Raw genomic sequence first — 24,767 nt, 5'->3', positions numbered from 1 at the left:
ACTTGCTATACATACATAAATGTGACTTTCTAGCTCAATATATGAAAAACTCTTAAAAACAATAACAAAAAACAACACAATGAAAATTAATAGAAGACTTAACAGTCAATTCAAGACAAATTTCCAAATAACACATGAAAATATGCTTAACTAATAGCATTTGGTCATCAAGAAAATGCTAATGAAAACCACAATGATTTGTATTTCATATCCACTGGAATAGCTACAATTAGACTGACAATGCCAAATATTGGCAATAATGTGGAGCAACTAGAACTCACAGATATTGATGAAGTAAAGTATGCAGAATCTGTGTGTCAGTTTGTTAGTAAACAACATATCTTTAGCCTATGACCCAGAATTTTCAATCCTATATATTTACCCAAGAGAGATACAATTGTGTTTATAGCAGATTTATTTGGATTAGCTCCAAATATCTGGAAGCAACCCAAATATCCTACAACTGGGGAATGGAAAAACAAATAATGGTCTATTCAGACCACAATATTAGAAGATATAATAAAGAAGGAATACTGATACACAAACCAATATGATTGTATCTCAAAAGTATTATGTTGTTCAAAAGAAGCCAGAGACAGAAGAGTACATACTATCTGGTTTCATTTATATAGAGCTCAAGAACTAGCAAAAGCTAATCTATCATGGCGATCGAAATTAGAACCGTGGTGTCTAGGGAGATGAAGTTTGACTAGAAGAGGGCAAGGAAAATTTCTAGAGTGATGGAAATGTTCTCTATCTTTATTAGGGTAGTAGATTGATGGGTGCATTGTTTTAAATCAAAACTCACTGAGTTAGACATTTAAGATTGGTGCGTTTCGTGGTATGTAATGTTAATGTAACTAAAAATACTACAGATGGTGGTACTGTGCTATTTGGATTGGATTTGGATTAAACATAACATGATTATGGTCTGATTGGTTTAATGATTTCAATTAAGTTCAGCATAGGAAGTTCCTAACTCAGCCCTTCTCTACACGTCATACTCTGTCTATCCTACAATACTTATCTGGGGATCCTGGAACATGTCCTATTTTCTTTTCATGCCTTTTTCCTCATTTCTATTCTCTAGACTTATATCCTTTCCTCACTCCTTATTCTCTGATAAATTTGGAACCACACCTATAACTGGGGGCCGTATTTAGCTATGTTATCATTATAGCTCTGATCCCAAGTGCTGAGGTATTTTTGCATACTGGTAGTTCCAAAAGTTCATCTATAAGACCAGTAATTGAATGTATGCACGATTAAACTAAGACATGGCTTCTTGCTGTATTTTTTTGAGGCTTCAGTGAAACCTCTAAAGCATTTCTTGTAAAATGCTTACTGCGATTTGCTCTGCTTAATTTCTGACCAGTGAATAAGCCTTCACATCTTTATTTTCTCACTGCTGGGCCAAGCAGTTGGTGTGATGCTGAATTGTGACAACTGATCACCATATAAATTTCTTTTTAATGCTCTTCTGTAAAGTGTAATAGACTGTGAACTACCATCATCTTGAAATGTCATCATGTTTCCACAACATGACAAAGTAATAATATGAAAATGCTGAATTTAGTAATTTAAAATCTGCCATGAGCAGTGAGTGATATCACCAATACCAAGTCATAATCTAAGAGTTAGTTTACTCATTTTCCACTTCACTTTACAAGAAAATCTTTCAATTTTGTTTTTCAGAGAAAATTGTGACATTACATAGGCACTTGGTCTACACTCAAATGCTGAGCTTTTCCCTCAAACCTCATATGCATGTGTTCCTAATCAAAGCAATTAATTCAGTTAAGTACTATTTTTACAGTGAGTCTAGAAGTTCTCTGCCTTCAAAGTGCTTTGAATATAGTTGGGAATCATAATGCATAATGTGGAAGAGTTCATAAGAAAATCAAGGCCTATTGAAATCCCAAATCTGTAGGTTCTGTGTGTGTTCTCCAGTGATTCTAGAAGGGTGAAAAGGCATTCTCTTCCACAGCAGCAAATATCTTCTAATTGTAGTCACTAGCCATATATATATATTGTATATATATATATATATATATATATATATATATATATATAGTCACTAGTCATTCCTTAAATTTTAAAATATTACAATTAAATAAAACATAAGATTTAGTCCCTCGGTCACATTAGTCACATTTCATGTACTCATTAGCCATATGTGGCTAGTGGCTGCCATCATAGACAGTACAAATAGAGACTATCATCATTTCAAAACATTCTATTGAGCAGTGTTGTCTGGGTCACACTTATACTTGCTGTGTCTCTGGAACTATGCTGCTTCACTGAAGATGGTTTAACTTAATAACAGTACCTTATGTATCTTTGTCCTGACAAAATACTATGATCTGTTTGTATATGGCAAAAATATTGAGCTATCACAAATTTTTGTTATTACTTGATTCTTCTTATCAATGTTGAGAATTAGAGTATGATTGTTCAATGAATAGAGAGATCAGAATATGGTGGTCTTAGTAACAAAAAATAATAGCTCTTCGTAAACAAGAAGTATGCATTGTCTTGCTCCTGATAAGATTAGACCCTTTGATAGGCATAGGTGAAGCAATGGTATTGCAATAAAAAGGCTGCAGTCCCAGCCTACCAGGAGTTTACAGTTACATGGGGTTGAGCAAAATGAAAAGAGGCAAATATAATACAGTGTTCCAAAGGGTTATTATAGGAGAACATACAAGGTTCAATGGATCATATACGAGGGACACTAACCCCAGCCTGGAGGTCAAGGGGACTTCCAGGAGTAAATGATAGAAAGAGGATAAAAGAGAGTAGGGCTGAGAGAACAATGTGGACAGAAAAATATTCCAATTAAAAAAAATGAATGTATAAGAACTAAGGGCAAAAAAGAATATAAACCATTTAAGAAATTGCAAGTATGGGAAATAGGAATAAATGCTGTTAATGCAAAAAGTGAACCCAATTGAAGATAAAATTGACTTCTTATGAAAGTTGAGGTATCTAAAATATTTTAAGATTTGGCTTATTTTACAATAAAATTTCAAAAGTAAACTTTATACCTAGTATCTTTCAGAATATGCACACACATACAGACACAAAGAGGGCTGGAGAAGGAAGGTGTGAATGGTAATTTGCAAATCCTAGCAATTTATATTTTAGCATATATTTGTATGCATCTTAGGGTTTTTTCCAAGCCTCTGCCATTTTAATTTTCTATTAACATATCATTCTGATTTTTTATTAACATTAAATATATATCAGTAGTTCTCATAGACTGAATAAAAGTAAATCAGTTCTTAAAGCAAAGTAATTATGAGTATGTAATTATGAATACAATTTAATACTTAGAAATTTATAAATCAAAATATGGCTTAAAAGGTAATGATTATTTTATTATATTAATGATGTCATTTTAAAATTCTAATTATAAGTTAAAAATATTCCAGTTTTTTATTTAGTATGTTTTTACTATACACCCCCAAAATGGTAAATTTGACTCTATGTAATTGATAAAATATAAATTAGATATCAGTAAAGTTAACTTTAAAAATAATTTATTTACTAGTAAATCCATATTTTATTTACACATATGTGTAATTTTTATAAAGGTATAAATGCATTTCTTGCATTGCCTTGTATTTCTTAGCCTTATTTTGTCAGTGAAGCTCCTTATTTCCCCTTCAATTTAGAATGATAGCCTTGCTGGATAGAGTATTCTTGGATTCAGTCCCTTGCTTTGCATCACTTTGTAAATATCCTTCCATTCTTTTCTGGCCTGATGTGTTTCTAATAAATAAATAAGAAAATAAATAAATAGATAAATGGTATAAATGTAATTACACATTCCATTTTTAGACCATTGGCTTTACTTTTGCTTTTTAGCTTTGGCTTTTGCCTATTTTTCTCTCCTCTTCTACCTCCACCCATATTTTCTAGCTTCAAAGGTAACCAATGGAATCCATCGCAATAGATATTAATATTGTCAGAGAGCAATAAATATAATGTAGTAACCTACAGTTATCATATTTTGAACTCACCTAGCCATTAAACGAGGTTCGGTATTTTCATATGCTTGTTGAGCATGTATATTTGTTGCATTTTGATTGTCCTCTTCAGGTTATTTATTTATTTTTCTTTTGCATCCTCTATTTTTTGCTTACTAGTTAGAGAAACAATGTATATTTATAAATATCAACACTTTGTCAACTCTGTGTTCCTTTTTTTTCTTTTCTTTTTAAACCTATTGGTCTGGTCTTTTGCTCAGTTTGTATATGTATCTTTTGCCATACAAAGGTGTCTGAAAATCTTTTATGTAAAAAAATCTGCTATTTTTTTCTGAATGTCATATATTGGTCAGAATGTCTTTCTCTATATCATATATGCTACCCTAGTTTTTCTTGCATGGCTCTTAGTATTTTATTTTGAACTATTTAATCCAACTGAAAATTATTTTTATTTGAAATAAGAAAAAAAATTTATTTTCTCCCACATAACGAGTTCTGCCAACATTCATTAATTGTTCACCATATTTTTAGAGAAACAACCCAGAACACAACTACACCAGACTAAATACACACATAATAATATAATGTATATTAAATAATTATATATGCTATTACTTTAACATAAAAATATGAAAATGAACATTTATTTGAAATTACATATTATTTTGTTTTATTCATATATTATAAAATACTATTATTTAAATAAAAATAGGATTATTTAACTGTCAAATAGTTGTGGCTAATAATAGTACTAATTAAACAACTAATATTTGATTAAAATATAACAATATTTTTTAACTTTTTTTCTGTTAAAGCAATTATTTCTATTCTTTTTGAACCCTTTTAGATATTTAAATATCATGGGCTATATTTAAGACATCAATGTAAGATGTTTTAAAAGGGGAACATAGTGCTCTTGACTATTCTTAGTAACAAATAACAATGGCACATTTCTGTCTCATAATATGGTAGGATAATTTGATTCCTTCCTTTTCCATTCCCAATAACACTTCTCTGAATGGCCAGCAACCATTAGAGCATTCTCTTTCTATTTTCTGTAGTGATAGCTCTGAGTATATTCAAACATAAATTTCACTTTGGCTTACCCTCTGCTCTTATCAAACCCACCACACACTGACTCTGGTGTCATTCCAATGTGATGACATCAAGTGAAGCTAAATATGCTCTTAACAACAGTGGCTGAACATGAACCACTTAGGAGTTTACTTACTAGCAATAGCAGGTATTATAACTTGCAGAAATTAGTTTCAAGATGTCAAAAAATGTTCATATACTTTGCCTCTACAAGCTTGCTTTTCTAGACCAGTTTTTTGTTCACTGCAATTTTTGCATCAATAAATTCATCATATAGACTAAATATGGCTAAGTTATCCATTATTTTCAGGCATTCTGATGCACACTGATATCTTCATAAGTTAAAGTTCTCTTGCTTAGGAAAAGGATTTTAAGGTTTATAGCGGTGATTCAAATTTGTGGAATCAGTGCTGGGCTCCACAGAAGTTACAGGTTTCATAAAGAAGCTCAGAAAGTCCTGTGTAACTTGCTGCTCTTTTCTATGGCCATTTGTTGTTGTTGTTCTGAAGTAGTCTCATCTCAAAAAACATGTCATTTTTTTACTATACATTTTTGTCATAAAATTAAACTCGGGCATGGTCAATTCATCTTTTTCCAGACAAAGGTTTCCTCAAAAATCACCAAACAAGTTTAGAAGAATAGTATATTTTTCCTGTTTTACTGTAATCTTCCTTTTTCTTCTGTCTTCCTGAATGTATTTCTAAATTTAGAGGACACTCTTCTTGTTCCATGTATGTGATTTTATGGCAACCTGACATTTTATATATGAATAGCCATCTTGTAAGCATTCAACTGAAAAGGCCATTTTCTTTATTTCTATTAAATAAAAACTTGAGCCCAAGTCAGTATTGCTTAGTGGATAAAGTATCAGCCTGGGTACTGAAGGTTCCGGGTTCGATTCTGGCCAAGGGCACATGCAGGCGTTGAGGGCTCCATCCCCAGTAGGGGGCGTGCAGGAGGCGGCTGGTGGATGATTCTCTCTGATTCTCTCTCATTGATATTTCTCTCTCCCACTCTCCCTTCCTCTCTGAATAAAAACATATTTTAAAAAAATAAATAAAAACTTGCTAAGTTCTTTTGCACATTGTGAGTAAACTAAACAGTAAACTAAATGTCAGCTTATGAAAACTTCACTATCAAAGGTAAGCAAATCATGACTCTTTGCAATGTTATATAAAAGGTGTGCAGAACATATTGCAGATAAGATCTTTTCATTTTCTTTGATAAGAAGTTTACCCACTGAATGGAATTTGCCAAAGTTTATGTTGCCATATCTGCAGACTATTCCGAGAGAACACCGAAGTCTTATATTTGGATAAGATATATGGATATCTTTGTCATATTTGGATAAGATACCATTTGTTTTATGTTTTATTATGCAATTTTATTAAAATCTTCATAGAAATCAAGAAGATAGTTTGACACTACATTTTTTAAATTAAAATACCTAAGAGTCAGAGGGATCATTATTTTTGTGTGAATATGGCTGCTATGTGACACATTACTGTGGAAAACATACAATATGAAAGAATCAGCTCTACACTGAAAGGTCCTACTCATCTGTTATCAAAATCTCCTCCTTTAGTTTTTCCACAGCACAGTTTATGTGAAACCTCAAAACCAGGGAAAGGAGCTTTACTCAGTTTCAGAGAGCTATCAGGGGAGCAATACAATAATGTATGTTTGTGCGTGTGATATGCCGCAGCCAGTACCACAGCTGCTATTTTCAGCTGAGCACTGGCGTCTTTGGGGAGACACAAAAACTTCTGATTGATTTAGAATCTTCGGAGTGCTTTACATTCCCTTTGTTACCACACCTAATGCTAAATTCTTCTCCGCATGCTAGGCAGCATGCTGCTTTGGTTATTTGTATCCTTCTATCACAAGATAACAGTCATTTGGCCTTCTCTTTTGTTGGTAACCTGGGTCATGCTAGTATTAGTATTATAATCATTCTCCTTTTTATCACCTGAACTCTTAGGGAAACATGGTCACTGTATTCACAATGTTAAAAAATTAAATTAGCACCAACTTGATACCAAGAACAAACAGTCAATCTACAGGCAAAGGACTGTACACAGTCATGATTACAATGGATTTCGGTTGCACGCTTGAGTCTCAGCACAGAATGACGGATGATTCATTATTATCAATAGCAAGTTACAATTGCCAACATAAGCATTCAGGGGGAAAAAGAGTGACAGCCACTGCAGAAGGCAGATAATTTTTGTCATATCTATCTGATACAAAAATAGTCAATGCCAGCCCCTATCTTTTCTTTTCTGTTTTTTAATGCTTTTATTGATTTCAGAGAGGAAGGGAGAGGGAGAGAAAAACAAAAACATCCATGATGAGAAAGAATCTGATCAGCTGCCTCCTGCACACCCACCACCAGGGATTGAAGCCCACAACCAGGGCCTGGGCCCTGACCTAGAATAGAACCATGGCCTCCTGGTTCATAGATCGAAGTCAACCACTGAGCCACACCGGCTGGGCCAGTCCCTATCTTTTAAGATGCTGTATGGGTTTTTGTACTTCCCCTGATTTTCTGTCCCCATTCCAAATCCTGGTTTCCCTTGACATCAGGCTCTCAATGCTACATCCCTGGGAAACTGGGACAGTTGTCACCCTTGTTCTTCCATCTGATCCCGCAGGGCATTTATGACCATTCTCCTTCAATTCATCTGTTCAATTTTTTGTTCAAGAAATTGAGGTTTGTTTGTTAGTTTGTAGCCAACTAGACTTGTTTAGACTCAGCTGAATCTGGCTAGGTGCTCTGTTTATTTTTATTTTAAAATTGGAATCTTACTGTCGCCCCAGTGCTATTATATTTGCCAAAAATGTGTTCTGCTTGTTCTGGCTCATCTTTCCCTCTCTGACGATGGCATTCACTGTATGGGCTGTTATTTTTCATTGTCAGCCTGTGGAGACTCAAGCTCCATTGTTGGATTATCTCAAGATTGACAATCTTGCTAACTGCAGAAGGTGAAATGTCCTCGTGGTAGTACAGAAGGAAGTGATTCACAAATACCCCTTCTGAGGCACCTATAAGAAGCTGTGGTTCTCTAGTCCTCTGGTCTGTCCCAAATTCCAGACCTGGGGGCTCTCTGCCCAACTATTTAACTCCTTCCTGGCCAACTTAAAGGCAACAGAACAGATGTATTCATGGGAACAAATGTAAGGAAGGAGGGCAGGAGGACCTGAGGTCCACAGATTCCTATGAACCACACATTCCTCCAAATCTAGTTTCTCCGCTACCTTCCTTAAAGCTCCCACTGGTTTTCTCAGACACTCATCAAGATCTTTCCCATACAGAATAGTCCAGCTCTTTCCTATACAGAATGGTCCAGAACTCCAGGCCTTCCAACCTCTGTCTTCTAGACCCTAACAGCCATTTGTTTGAAAATAATGTTTTATAGTACTTTCAAACACTTTAAAAATAATTTGTATTCTGATAGTCTCTAAAAAGAGAGGCAAAGGATAAGAATTAGAAGTAGACATAGTACTTTTTTCTAAGTTAAAAGATATTTTTTTAAATAAGCTGATATTTGTTTTTAACACATTCATGTCTTCCTTGTGAAATTTTGTGCATATGATGCCTATCTTAGGGCACAAATTTAATAATAACAGCAAATAAAATATGGCAGGCCAGTAATTAAGGCAGCAATAAACAAAAACACATATATTTTAAAAGTCAGTCTTAAGCACTAAAGTTTGGATTTGGGCATGATTTATTGTGCTGGATAAATTCAGAAGAATTGATGAATGAAGCTAAATTATTAATTTGCCCAAAGTGGGAGAGGCCACCATCTAGAACTACGTGTCATAAATATTAAAGCCATTCCCATCTTAAGGACTTATTTGGGCAATAAATTATGAGGGCTACTATAGATTTAGGCTGGGTTAATCACATTCTTTGTACCCATAACTCACAATCATTTAATCCCCCACTGACCATTAGTTTAAAGAAATTAGCAGCTTAGTGTGTAAGGTAAAAACTAGTTTCTTCTCCATCATCCTCTGAATTTTTGTTTGGTGAGCAAAAATAATAAATTTCCATCTTGCAGTCTTTATTTTATTTTGAAAAATCTTTGCTTTGGTTTTTCATGCTAAAAATCAGAAATGCTTAGATAGCAATGATCACAAAATCAGTGAGCTTCTGAGGTCCAGATTTATGTAAATTAGATATTCATTCCAATGATTTTGAGCAACTTTTTTTTCAACTCTTACTTATCATAAAAATGTGATCACATGGCATTGAAGAGGTTGCATTCCTTTCATGATTCTCACCATTTACTGTATTGCATTATTTTTATTTACATAAATATTTACATAAATATTTCTCAAACTAGATAGCATAGGCCTTAAAGGCAAAAACTACTATATCTCAAATATTATTGCATTCCTATGGCAAATATCTCACAGAAATGTATCTTTAATGTAGTGAAAAAAGCATAAAAGGTGACCTTGAGCTCAAATTCCAAATCTACCACTAATAATTGGTATGATTTTTATCAAGTTCCACTGCTGCACCTAAGAGTTACATATCGTAATATTAGCTCCACGGGATTGTAAAGAACAAATACATTTATGTGTAAAATGCATTTTTAAGAGTGAAAATGTCTTATAAATTTTAGTTATTATCAAGAGGAAGAAATGGATGACAGAGTAAGGATATTCCTTCTTTGGAAAAGTAATATTTCCTTACCCTTTTGTTTAAATGTCATCTTTCCAAAATCATGCCCAATTAGTTTTTTTAATTTAAAAAAAAGGATAATCATTGATGTCTTTTTGTAGCTGAAAATTTTGAAGTCAGTTTTTAAGGAATTTCCTAAATTAAAGATTCGTATGCAAAAGGATGTAGTTTCCTAATTAAAAGCAAAGTCATTGGGATAACAGGTAGCGATGCAAGTAGTGAACATCTATTTGCTTATGGCCTTGGCTTTTGCAGTTATACAGGAGACTCTGGCTTAATGGATTGTAAAGAAAGGTACCTTCAGCAATAAGTCACTCTAGAGATGTTAGAACAGGGCATACGGGACAAGAAGATTCTATAGCAGAAGAGAAATATGCCATAATCCATAACATGGTGAGGAGCACAGGTGTTGATTTTGAAAATACATTTTCCCATCCTACGGTTTACTTGGCAAGAAAGACAAATATTTGAAAAAATAACATGGAATGTTTGCAGTTCTTCACCTGACAGATGGAAAATTGCAGAAAACTAGGATGTTAAAAGAGTGTTCATGAACAAGAAATGGTCTCCAAAGGGTATCTATATTTAATCAGTTAGGCACTAAAGATAAGGAACTTGAATATCTGGGGTTTTCTTATAAAACTGTTTCAGTTGCCAGAATATTTGAGCAGGCTATCCTGATTCCCCTCCATGAAAATTAAGTTTCCTTTTCCTTTAACCACATTAACACTTCAAGCTTCTTTCATAGTACTTACTGTAACATGTTTTGTGTTACAGAAATTACTGTTTGACTTATCTCCACCTACTACTGAGTTGTAAACAGCTTGAGGGGAGGGGCCCATATTTTACTCACATTCAGGATTTTAAAGTTAATGCATAATAATTGTTTGCAAGGGAGGATTTAAAAACAGACTATCGGAGAAATGGAACAAATCCTAGCATTATCTCAGCAGTGAGATAAGTCTCATAAGCTATTGGCATCTCAGCACTATTGTGAGAATACAGGCATTGAGTATCAGTAGGTCCATCAATTACCACAGCATTCTGGCATCTCTCCTTTGCAAACCAGAGATTGATAATATTGGAGGTAGATGTCACTTTGGATTCTTTTCCTCACAAATGGGTCTGGAATATATTGACATGGAGCACCCAAGTTCACACTTGCCTTCTGGTTAGCCTGGTCTGAAGCACTCTGCTAGCCCCTGGTAAATAAATCAATTGCCCACAATTCAGCTACTTATCCAAACATGAGCTCCAGAACTAAGACTAGTTGATAATGTTGAAGTAATATCCACCTAGGATTAAAAATTTTCTGCACCAAATCTTCAATTATGTATTCTGTTGAAAAGTAACTTTAGGTTTTGTTGATGCATTATTTTCTAGATAGTTTCAATTTAATGCTAAAAACCATCCAAAGGATAATGATTGCATGTTTTAGTAGATGAAAAGGCCAGGAATATTTTTAAAAGCTAAAATAGTTGGGGTTACTATGCAGTATTTTATTGAGAATGCTACAGGCTATAATCATACTACTTTAATGGTTATCTTTGTAAAAATGTACTCACAATGCTTCTTTAACGTTAGAATAGAAACATGTATATAATATTATAGCAATGATCATGTTACCATACATTTAAGTAAAGCTCTATAGTTCACAAGTAGTTGCAACAGTGTTAGAACAATTTGCTAAACGAAAAGCAATATGTCCCAAACAGGAGAGGTCCCTTGAGGGTTATAAAGAAGCTGCAAGGGGATCCAGGAGGTCTGAGTGGCTGTTTGAAACAGAAGTAACAGCAAAGTAGGTTGCTAGGGGACTCTTCAAGGTCACTCCTATCTATCTCTCTGTTACCGTAGGATTAGACCCAGCTAGCTAAAAACTGATATGAAAGTTGGTGATCAAGGATTGCAGATTATGCCACCACAAAATATGCCCCTCGGCATATTTATTTTGAGCTGAAAAGCACTTGAAAAATAACAAAAGCAGCCTTAGCTGGTTTGGCTAAGTGGATAGAGCATCAGCCTGAAGACTGAAGGGGCCCAGATTCCATTCTGATCAAAGGTTGCATGCAGGCTCAATCCCCAGTATGGAATGTGCAGGAGGCAGCCAATCAGTGATTCTCTCTCATCATTGATGTTTCTATCTCTTTCTCCTTCTTCCTTCTTCTCTGAAATCAATTATATATATATATATATATATATATATATATATATATATATATATATATATGTAAATTTATATATATATAAATTTATATATATATAAATTTATATATATAAAATTTATATATATATATATATATATATATATATATATTTTTTTTTTTTTTTTTTTTTTTTTTTTTTAAGAAAGTAAAGCCGAAACCGGTTTGGCTCAGTGGATAGAGCGTCAGTCTGCGGACCAAAAGGTCCCGGGTTCGATTCCGGTCAAGGGCATGTACATTGGTTGCGGGCACATCCCCAGTAGGGGGTGTGCAGGAGGCAGCTGGTTGATGATTCTCTCTCATCAATGTTTCTAACTATCTATTCCTCTCCCTTCCTCTCTGTGAAAAATCAATAAAATATATTTTAAAAAATAAATAAATAAATAAGAAAGTAAAAATAACAAAAGCAGGAAGAAGCTTTCTCCAACTTCTTTTATCTGTCTAAATATAAAAGAAACCCGGTTGTCATAAATTTCCTCCCTAGGAGTTTCATCAACCGGGATAATGACTCTCATCAAAGAAGAAACCAGAAGTCGACACTGCACTCAGGCCAACTTTGGCACAAACTGTCACACTTCCCACCCATTTTTCTAAAGACCATTCTTCCTTCCCGAAACCACTAACTCTCCCCTAGGAGTTTCCTCCCCTTCTCCCCCCAAAATGTAGATGGTCTTTAATACTGAATTCTAAACAACCTCTTTGAGTTACACATTTTTATCTGACTTATCTCCACGTGAGATATACATGTTGACAAGTATCTGTTTGTTTTCCTTTTAGTATAGAGGTCTCAGAAGGGTAGAGGAAAATTCTTTTTTTCTCTCCTACAATGATTAGTGTAAAAGGTCAAAAAGGGATGAAAGGATTGAGAGATAATCCGATGGATATAAGCAATCAATCAATGTAGAGGAAACCTGCCAGTATTTCCCCCTCTCTCACACCAACACTCCAAAAACCTGCTAGTTTTTATAATTATATCAAGCCTCATGTACATCAAATTATTCCCAATCATATTACTCATTTTTATTTCAATACATTTTTATTCAAAAATTGGTGTACATCAAGCAGTCAAGATTTTCAACTTTCAAAATTGTCAAGAAGTTTATTCCCAGGACTTGAAGGTCAACCATTCCAATGTAATAAGTTGGGGTAATATCTGGAATTTACATTTTTAACATAGGACTTCCCTGGTAACTCTAATGGTATTGAATTAGAGTTTTGAGAAGCACTGAACCCTAGTACCTAACATAGTCCCTAGTGTGCAGTAGACTCTGCGTGAGTTGTTGCATGGAATGATTTCTTCAGGGAAAATTCTTTTATCTGTGTCAATATTTCTTGGTTTGGTTAGGGCCAGACCCATAGAAGAGATGTGTTAAGTATCCACTGAGTACAGTAAATTGATCTAAACTTTAGATCAATAGTCGCACCTCCAATAATGTGCAAAGGTTCCTTTAGATTCTAAAGGATTAAGAACATATTTCTTATAAAACTTTTTGTTGAGTATCTAGTGTTGGCCTCCTCTAAGAAAATATATTTAAGTCAGTAAATACATAAAATATTTATTTACATTTTATTCCTTTACTTTTATGTTTAGATATATCCTGCTTTTTCCCCCAGTATCAGAAAAATACAATTTTACATGTTTTTTCTAGTTTTGTTGATTTTTTTCAAACCTGGATTATTTTTTATTATAATGAATTTATTACACTAAAGGAATTTATTTTGCATATGATACACTGCAGTGCTTTAATATTGGTCCTTTTAAAATAATCACCTGTCTCACTCTAATTTTTAAATATTTTATATTTTCCATAGTTATTTGAATTATGGTCTTTGTAATAATATATATATATAGTGATCATATATACAGTCTATATACAACAATTATATACCTTTATCAGGTTTATAGATTTTTCAGTCTACTCCACAGATTTTCTATTTGCTGACAATTTCCATGCTCTTTTACTTTTAAGCTTTATAATATTTTTCATTACTTGGTATTCTAAGTCTCTGATCATTAGATTTAATTTTCAAACGTTCTTTGATATTTTACCTGCTTTCTTCCAATTAAATATGCGAAGATTTTAAACAAATTAAAACATATTCCTTGGACATTTTATTCAGATTGCATTAAGTATCAAATAACCTGAGGAGAACTAGCATTTCCTTTATCATTGTGAATCTATTCTTTAGAAACATTTGTCTTTCTTTGTCTAGCTTATTTCACTTAGCATAATGTCATCTGAGTTCATCGGTGGTGTCGCAAATAGCAGAATTTCCTTCTTTTCTAAAGATGAAATATATTCTGTTATATATTTCCTTTATCCATCCACCCATTAGTAGACATTTAGGTTGTTTTTATATCTTGGCTCTTGTGATGAGTATGGGAGTGCAGATACCTCTTTGAGATACTAAATTCATTTCCTTTGGATATATATATCCCTAGCACTGGGATTGTTGGATCACTTGGTAGTTCTATTTTTAATTTTTTTAGTAATCTCCACAATAGTCGTACCTCCAATAATGTGCAAAGGTTCCTTTTTCTCCACATTTTCACCAATACTGATGTCTTTTTAACAATAGCCACTCTGACAGATGTAAAATGATATCTCATTGTAGTTTTGTTGGCATTTATTCCGCTGATGATTAGTGATGCTGTGTATCTTTTTGTATACCTATGATCTTTTGTATGTCTTATTAACTAATGTATTTTTTTCCTTTTTAAATACAGTTATTTAGCTTTTTTGCTATTTAGTTTTTGTATTCCTTATGCATTTTGGATATTAAGTCCTTATCAGATTTAGGGTTTGCAATTTCCCCCCCTTGCATAGCTTGCCTTTTTATTCTATTTAGTATTTCCTTTGCTGTGCAGAAGTTTTTTCACTTGATCCAAACTCATTGGTTTATTTTAGCTTTTGCTTTTGTTGCCTTTGTTTTTGGTCGTGTCATATTAAAAATGATTGTTCAGACCAATATCAAGAAGCTTTGCCTATGTTCCTATGTTTTATTCTAGGGGTTTTATGGTTTCAAGTCTTACATTTAAGTTTTTAATAGATTTTGAGTTGATTTCTGTATATGATGTGAAATGTGGGATCAATTTAATTCTTCTGCATGTGGGATATCCAGTTTTCCCAACACCATTTATTGAAGAAGCATCTCTTTTCCCATTGCATATCCTTGTCATCTTTGCAGATCAGTTGAACATTATAGTGTGAATCTATTTCTGGGATCTCTATTTTGGTCCACTAATCTCTATGTCTGTTTTATGCCAGTACTACAGTGTTTTGATTTCTGTAGTTTTATAATATATTTTGAAATCAGGTATCATTATGCTTCCAGCTTTGTTCTTTTTGTTCAGATTGCTTTGGCTATTTTTGAACTTTTGTAGTTACACATGAATTTTTTTTTTTTTACTTCTGTTAGAAATGCCACTGAATTCTGATAGGAATGGCATTGAATTTGTAGATGACTATGCATTGAGTGAACATTTTAACAATATTAATTGTTTCAAGCCATGAATACAGAATGTCTTTACATTTACGTGTCTTCTTTAATTTCCTTCATCACTATTTTGTAATTTTCAGGGTATAAATCTTTTACCTCTTTGATTAGGTTTCTTCCTAAGTATTTTATTCTTTTTAATGTTATTATAAATGGGATGTTTTTCAAATTTCCTCTTTGAATAGTTCATTATATATATATATATATATATATATATATATATATATATGCTATTGATTTTTGTATGTTGATACTTTACTGGATTTACTAGTTTTAACGTTTTTTGTTTAGTCCTTAGAATTTTCTACATGAATGATCATGTCATCTGCAAACAGAGATAATTCCACTTCCTCCTTTCTTATTTGGATCCTCCTTTTCCTTACCTGATTCTTCTGGCCAGCACTTCCATGATTATTTTGAATAGCAGTAGTAGCAGGGCATCCTTGCCTTGTACCTTTACAGATCGGGAGCCAAGTCCACAGTGGGACAGAGCTGCTGATGGGACTGCATCCAGGACCACAATTATCAGCCAACCATGGGCCTGACTTCTCAAAGTATTCTTCCTCAGTCCTAGACTCCACCAGGGTTCCACAACTTGGATCCCAAGGCTCATAAGGGCACTTTTGTTCATGGATTTCTGTCATATGGTTGTTTCTGTTGGGGACTAAATCTGGGGTTCTCCTAACCCCCTGTCTTGCTGACATCATTTCAACTATCTGTATTTATATTTATTTTGATTTTTCCTAATCAGATATACCAAGAAATAAATTGAATGCTTTATATAATTATTCTGTTTATTTAATGAATGTATTAATTTTTATATTCATATATAATAATTTTCTAAATGAGCTTTAAGATGAGGGAAGGGGAGGGGGAGGAAGAGATTAACTAAAGAATGTATAAGCATGGACATAGACAATAGTGTGGTGAAGGTCTGGGGGTGGCGGGAGGGTGGCAGTAGTGGTGTAGAGTGGAGGGGGTCAATGAGGGGAAAAGGGGGACATCTGCATACTTCCAACAATAAAGGTAGTTGTTTTTTTGTGTTGTTGTTATTTTTAAAGAGTTTTTTTATGTTTTATAAATTTACAACCCAGGCAATGAGTGATTACTGAGAAAAATATATAAGCACTAAAAGTTTTATAAACAAACCAGAATAAAGTTGTGTTTCCTAAATAATGATAAAAAAAAGTATGTCTTTTTTTTTTTTTTTCTCATTGCAATGCCCACCTAGGTGGTTTCTTCTAAATCCAGCTGTAAGATTGTTATAAACCATTCTCTGCAAAAGGATTAATTTTTTAATAACATAGGAAAATATATATATCTTGCCAGCAGGGCGGTGTTGATTATTTCTCTTTAATGTAAGTTGTGCATGCAGCATTCATTTAGAATATAGGTCACTTGCAAGGAGATGATCCCCGCATTTGGTGCGAGCAAAGCCTACTTGGCTTAGAAACCTAATAACCAAAGGAAGCCAAGATCTCTTGTAACAGCTCCAAACGCGTAGCTTCCAGGGTCACCAGAGAAACAGGGCCAATTACAAGAAGTGCTGCATTCCAAGAAGCTCAAAGACATGGCTTCCTTTCATATGTTTATTGTTCTCCCTGTCCAGGTGACATTTATTACATGGGGTCATTTTACTAGAAGCTGTGTTGCCTGGGAAACATAGTTAACATTCTAACCGTATCAAGCTTCCAGGAGAACAGAGCTATAAATTAACCAAAAGCCAGATTCTCGTTCTGAATCGGTGCTTAGAAATATGGGACCTATTATTTTATTTTTGCACAATTAAATAGGTACTAATGCAATTTTTTGTCCTTTCTGTATAACTTGGTATTCGTACCTTCAATCCTATTCTCTTCTTTTGTTCTCCATGGTTTACAGGTAAAATATGGAAACTATGCCTTTGTGTGGGATGCAGCTGTATTGGAGTATGTAGCCATCAATGACCCCGATTGCTCCTTCTACACCATCGGGAACACTGTTGCCGATCGGGGATATGGAATTGCACTGCAGCATGGCAGTCCTTACCGGGATGTCTTCTCACAAAGGTAGGGTTTGTGTGTGTTCTAAATAAAAAGAGAGGCGGTACAGAAAAAGAAAATTCACTTGGTTATCCTGTTTAGTTTATTATATTTTGTTTCCTTTGTTTGAAAAAGCACAATGAATAGCAACAAAAAAAAGGTAGTTATATGACATTCGTTTCTTAACACATGTACTGAAGTATTGGTTTTCCTCTTAAAAATGGGAAAATGTCACTGCACATGACTGGTTTTACTCTCAAAAAATTTATATATATAAAAGCGACCGTTACTACTGGATGACTGGCCAGTAGCTATGATGCACACTGACCACCAGAGGGCAGATACTTAATGCAGGAGCTGCCCTCTGGTGGTCAGTGAGCTCCCACAGCCAACCTCTTGCAGCCAGACAATCTCCCCTGGTCCCTCCCTCCCTCCCGGCCAGCCAATCTCCCATGGTCCCTTCCCCTGTTATCCAGTCCCCATCAGCCCCCATCAGGACTGGGCGAGATGGACCCCATCAGTCCCAATCATCAGCCAGGCCAAGGAACCCCACCCGTGCACAAATTTGTGCACAGGGGCTCTAGTTGTTATATAAAAGAAAGTACTGTTTTAATAATTTATTTAGAATTTAACTGTGAGATTTAGTTTGTGTGAATTTTTACAGATTAAGTGACATAGTTAGAAAAATTGATTTATTTCTAATAACACCATATGATAACATAAATTTCAGGGCCAAGTTAAAGTCCTGATATACTGAAGCACATAATAACAGAGATATTTCCATCTGAATTTTGAAAATATCTCTAAATTTCATGTCAAAAGTATAAGGAGACGGGTTAATAAAAAATTATACCCACCCCTTGGAACTGGAGAGCATTATGCTAAGCAAAATAAGCCTGTTGGAAAAAGATAAATATCACATGATCTCACTCATATGTAAGATATAATAACATATCATTATTATTATTATTATTATTATTTTCACATCTTCTACATACTTTCTAAAAGCAAATGTCAGACCCAGAGGTCAGTTATAGGTAGTATTAATGCCCCAAATTTTAAACTATTTGAGTTGTATTCCTGCAAATTTTAGGATAACAAAAAGCTAGGTGTTTTGTGCTTTGAAATTTTTAAAAATAAGTCTGAATTGTGTTATATCTCTCCCATTTGCTAACTAAAAATCTAGGCCTCTCTCCTTTTCTGCAAAATAGGAAGTTAGATGAACTCTGAGGTCCTGTGTTAATCAGCTTTTCTGTGTAGTAAACAACCCAGAGTATCAGTGAACTGAAATATGTTATTTCTCAGCTATGAAACAGAAGGGCTGTGACTTGGTAAGTTCTGCTGTAAGTTGTGGGTCAACTGCAGGTCTGCTCCCTGCAGCTTCTCATTCCAGGCCCTGGGCTGGAGAAGCAGCCCTCTCTGGGACATGCTGCTTTCATGGCAAGAGCAATTGAAAGGAGGCTGATAGAAACCTGCAGAGCCCGTGTGCTTCTTGCACAGATGTGGCACCTGTCTGGGGGTTCCATATCCGCCATTGGTTCCTTTCACCACTGACTAGAGATATACAGCGTGTCCCACCAAAATGTATACACACTTTGAATACTTACTAATTCCAATGGATTAAGCATGAAAATAAAGAAACAATAATACAGCTGTCATTTGTTAAAAGTGCAGGCACAAACCATCAGTCAGATATTCCCCGAGAGGTCCTGGATTGGAGAGGGTGCAGGCCAAATTGAGAGGCCCTCCCTCTGTCTTCCTCCTACCCCCTCACCCCCGTGCATGAATTTTGTACACGGGGCCTCTAGTAGATAATAATTAATCAATCTAAGTATATTTATTGATTAGTAGATCCTAAGAGGAAACAAATTGGAAAATCAGTTATATCATAGGAAATTTACTTGCAAGATACTTGCAGTCTAGTTGGAGATGAGACCCATGCATATTAAACAATGACACTTACTATTATTGTATACCTGCTATATAAGTACTTATAGTGACCCTGCTAGTGGTTCTTAACCTGTCATGACCCACAGGTTGAGAACTGCTGCTGTAGAGCCTAAGACTATCGGAAAACACAGATATCTACATTACAATTCATTAACAGTAGCAAAATTAGTTATGAAGTAACAACGAAAATGATTTTATGGTTGGGGGTCACCACAACATGAGGAACTGTATTAAAGGGTTGCGGCATTAGAAAGGTTGAGAACCACTGTTCTAAGCATTGAACCATGCCATTGTTTTCATGTGTTTAGAACTGAGGATGGAAAGCATAATAGAATGAAAGGCGATACCCACGTTTTACAATGTAAGACCACAGAAAGATTTAGTGGATCCTAACATGAACCAAATGACAGCTAAAAAGAAAAAAATTCCTTAATTTTGGTTAGTGGCTTTTTATTCACTACAGAGGTGGGTGTTTGTGGCGGGTTTTCCCAGACCCAATTATTTGGTCTTTTATGCGAAGGGGAAAAAAAAAGAAAAAGTGAAGCCAATAAAATCAATCTATAAACATAATAGCAAAGAAATGTTCAATAAATTACATCGTGTTCCATTTATTATTATCCCTGTGGTGGTTTACCTAGCAGAAATTTTAATTCTGTGCAAATGTACTCTAGGGAAATACTGAAAAATAATATGATTATTAGGCATTATTTTTCCTTTCTTTGACTTGCATTTATGGATGTTGGCAATTTAAATTGTCCCTTTATGTGGAGTTCCTTGCTAATGACACACTATGTCTTGGTTCCCTGTACATCTGGAAAAAGAGAGCCAGGAAATAAATATCTGGCAATCATGGGTGTGCCAATGCATCTCCTCCACACGTGTGCCACCTTAGTCTATCATGCAAACTCTTCCCGAGTTCAGAAAACATCTGCCTTCATTCCCTTTTGCCATAACCATTAAACAAAGAGATCTTTTTTAATAACTGATTTGAAAAATTGCAAAGACCATCAAATTTAACCATTGGAGTACAATCTAGAAATTATTATAAATAGCTACCATTCACCAGCTTATTGTGTGCCATTAATTAAATTAGATTGCCGTTTGCTGTTGTGATTATTTCCTATGAAAATAACAATATTTAGGGTGACTTTAAATGTGTTTTTTGATTTTTAGGTAGAGAGTGAGGGAGAGGGAGAAATAGAAACCTCAATGAGAAAAGCACATCAATCAGCTGCCTTTGGCATGCCCCCTACTTGGGATCGAGCTCACAACCAGGATATGTGCCCTGACTGGGAATCAAACCCAGGATCTCTTGAGCCATGGGACAATGCTCAATTCACTGAGCCACACTGGTTGGGCTTCTTTTTTTAATTCTCACCAGAGGGCATGTTTACTTATTTTAGAGAGTGAGTGAGAGTGAGAGAGGGAGAGACATCAATTGGTTGCCTACTGAGGGTCAAGTCTGAAACCTAAGTATGTGACTGTGACATGACCGGACTTGACCTTTTGTCGCACAGAATGACACTCCAACCAACTGACCCACCCAGCCAGAGCCAGGGTGATTTTTAGATAATTATTTTTCAGGTGACTATTGCCTATAACACACCATAAAATATATCAGACTAATTTGATATTAATACATATTAATAACTAAATAAAAATATAGTGATATAGTAACTACACTTATTATCTGTTCTCTGCCCAGTATCTTATGTACTTATATACTTTAATGGCACTTTAAAACAATGATATGAAATTTGATGTACATTTGTTTCCTACACACTTGCCTATTCGTGTACAACTATGATACAACCGACTACATACACTGAGTGAATGGGCCTGAGCTTTGGCAAGCATTGGATTAAGCATCAGAGTCATAGGCTATAGTGATACATGTACTTGGACATGTGCATCTAAATAGACATGCACAGAAATAACTTTTAAGGACCAGAAAGTGCTATAATATATAACCTTAGGTTTATATAGAAGAGTTTTGTTTCCTTGGTCTGTATAAATACTAGGTAACTTGGCAGTAGAAGTTAAAGAACTTATACATCTCATTAGATGCGTCAGAGTACTGTGCAGTAGGTAATGTTTGCAATTTTGTGATACAATTTGTTCATCAAGTGTTGCTGTTTTGTATATTTTAGTTGCAGTTGACATACAGTATTATATTGGTTTCAAATGTACAACATCATGATTAGACATTTATATACCTTAGGAAGTTATCAATCCTCTAAGTCTAGTAACCACCTGGCACCATATATAGTTACTAGGGGCCCAGTGCATGAATTCATACACTTTGAAAAGAACTGTGGGCTGTGAGGCTGCGGTGGACACAGGGGTGGGTCTCTCAGCCCATCCTCTGCACCCCACCTGGCCCCTTTCATCACAGCCCCTGATCCTCTGTCTGCCAGCAGCCCTGCTCCCACCATTGCCACTCCCGTACACTGATGGCACCGGACCTGCTCATACCCACTGATGGGGTGGAGCAATTGGGGCCGGAACCAGTAGTGGGTGTGAGCTGGGCTGGTGCTGTCAGTGGGTGCAAGCAGTGGCTGCTGCCCCAGTTGCTCCTCAGAAGCAGGGGGAGATGGAGAAGCCTTCAAGGGCAATTGGGACTGGTGCCAGGTGCTGGCAGCAGGTGTGAGTGGCGGCTCCAGTGCCAGCTGTGGGTTTGAGTGGGGCTGGCACCAACAGTGGGTGTTAACAGCGGCTCCAGCAGCAGGTGCAAGTGGGGCCATCACTGGCAGCAGGTGCAAAAGATGGCTGCTGGCCCCAATTGCCCCTCAGGAGCAGGGGGAGGTGGAGAAGCCCTGAAGGGCAATCAGGGCCTGCAGCCATCATTCACACTTGCTAATGGCACTGAGTAATCTGGGCCAGCACCAGCAGCAGGTGCAAGCAATGGGCAGGACTGTGGCATGTGGAAGCAAGGAATTTTCAGTAACCACCAGAGGCTCACCTGATGACAGCACCTGGTGCCCCACCTTGGTCTGGTGCCCCCGCTCACCTGCTCCACCATCCTGCCTTGGACAGTACCCACCATGTTCCACACTCTGCTGCCTGCTGCCAATGCCTGCCATGTTGCACGCATGCCCCCTCGTGGTCAGCGCGTGTCATAGCAACCAGTTGTTCAGTTGTTTGGTTGTTGTGCCTTTCGGTCTATTTGCATATTAGCCTTTTATCATATAGGATTGTAATATTATTGAATACATCCCATATGCTATACTTTACATCCCTGTGACTATTTTTATAACTTTCAATTTGTACTTCTTAAGTCCTTTCCTCTTTTTTGCCTATCCTTCCAAATCCCCTTCCACCTGGCAGCCATCAGTTTGTTCTCTGTAACTATGTTAGTTTCTGTTTTGTGTTCATTTATTTTGTTTTTTTAGGATCCATATATAAGTGAAATTATATAGTATTTGTCTTTCTCTGTCTGACTTTCTCACTTAGAATAGTACCCCCCTCTACATCCATCTATGTTGTTGCAGATGGTAAGATGTCATTCTTTTTATGGCTTATATTCAATTGTATATATTAAATCTTGATCCATTTATCTATCCATGAGCACTTTGCTTGCTTCCATATCTTGGCTATTATAAATAACCAGAGGCCCAGTGCATAAAAATTCATGCAATGGAGGAGGGGGCCCTCAGCCCGGCCTGCCCCCCTCACAGTCTGGGAACCCTAAGGGCCGGGAGGTGACATGGCAATCAGGGGAAGGTGACACCCCCATCACACCTCTGCTGCTGCCACTGCCAGCAGCGCAAGCCCTGGCTGGCCCTGGTTACCTGAGCCTCAGGCGCACCCTAGGTGTTTGGGCAGCCACCATCCAAGGCTCCCACCGTGCACCTGCCACCCCCATAGCAGGGCTGAGGGAACCAGGTACTACCATGTTGTGGCTATGGGCGGCACCATCTTTGTGATGTCATGATGATCAATTTGCATATTCCCTCTTTATTAGATAGGATGTTGCAATGAATATAGGAATGAATATATACTTTGAAATTCATATTTTAGATTTCTTTGTATAGATACTTAGGCATGAAATTGCTGGGTCATATGATAGCTCTATTTTTTAAAATTTTTGAGGAACCATCACACTATATCCATAGTGGCTGCACCAATTTACAACCCAATCAACAGTGCACAAACATTCTGTTTGTCCACATTCTCACCAATATTTATTGTTTGTTGATATATTGATAATAGCCATTCTGACAAATATGAGGTAATATCTCAATGTAGTTTAGATTTACATTTTCCTAATGATTACTAATGTTGAATATATTCTCATGTGTCTGTCTATTTATATCCTCTGCTCATTTTTTAATCAGATAGTTTATTTGATGTTGAGCTATATAAGTTCTTTATACATCTTGAATATTAACCCCTTATCAGATATGTCATTTGAAAATATATTCTCCCATTTAGTAGGTTGTCTTCTTGGTTTTTCATGGTTTCCTTTGCTGTGCAAAAGCTTTTTAGTTTCATATAATCAGTCTCATTTGTTTATTTTTGTTTTTGTTGTTTTTGCCCTACGAGATATATCCAAACAAAAATTACTAAGGCCAATGTCAAAGAGAATATTGTCTATTATTTTTTCTAGTTTCTAAGGTTTTTGGTCTTACATTTAAGTCTCTAATCCATTTTGAGTTTATATTTTTATGTGGTGTAAGAAAGTGGTCTAAGTTCCTTTTTTTTCATGTACCTGTCCAGTTTTCCCATCTTTTATTGAAGGGACTGTCTTTTACTCCATTGTATATTATTTCCTCCTTGGTTGTAGATTAGTTGGCCTTATAGTTATGGGTTTATTTCTGGTCTCTCTATTCTGCTCCCTTGATTTATATGTCTGCTTTTATAGCAGTATTTACTGTTTTGATTACCATAGCCCTGTGGTCGGCAAACTGTGGCTCGACATGCGGCTCTTTGGCCCCATGAGTGTGCCTCTTCCACACAATACCACGGCCAAGGCGAGTCTATTTTGAAGAAGTGACATTAGAAGAAGTTTAAGTTTAAAAATTTGGCTTTCAAAAGAAATTTCAGTTGTTGTACTGTTGACATTCGGCTCTGTTCACTAATGAGTTTGCCGACCACTGCCATAGCCTTATATAGTTTGGTATCTCCAATATTGTTCTTCTTTCTCAAGATTGCTGTGGCTATTTAGGATGTTTTGTGATTTCATATAAATTTTGGAATTATTTTTTCTAGTTCCCTCAAAAATGCCATTGGTATTTGATAGGGTTTGTATGGAATCTGAAGATTGCTTTGGGTAGTGTGGACATTTTAACAATGCTCTCATTCTTCCTATTCA

The 24,767-nt window shown here is 35.7% G+C and overlaps 2 protein-coding genes across 2 annotated transcripts in view; both read left to right on the top strand.

Annotated features, from left to right (window-relative positions):
- The window catches only part of LOC311629289 (SAP domain-containing ribonucleoprotein-like), a 406,030-nt gene that overhangs the window by 117,004 nt on the left and 264,259 nt on the right, over positions 1-24,767 (top strand).
- Positions 1-24,767, top strand: part of GRID2 (glutamate ionotropic receptor delta type subunit 2) — a 1,250,164-nt gene that overhangs the window by 1,106,528 nt on the left and 118,869 nt on the right. Inside the window, exon 14 of the mRNA XM_084897107.1 lies at positions 17,364-17,530. Coding sequence (XP_084753233.1) covers positions 17,364-17,530 — 167 coding nt within the window. The remainder of the gene's footprint in view (positions 1-17,363; positions 17,531-24,767) is intronic.

This window comes from Pipistrellus hanaki (assembly GCF_964339955.1).
Source record: "Pipistrellus hanaki genome assembly, chromosome: 1".
Lineage (NCBI taxonomy): Eukaryota > Metazoa > Chordata > Mammalia > Chiroptera > Vespertilionidae > Pipistrellus > Pipistrellus hanaki.
Note: the sequence above shows the minus strand (reverse complement) of the source record. Positions and strands in the feature narration are given on the sequence as shown.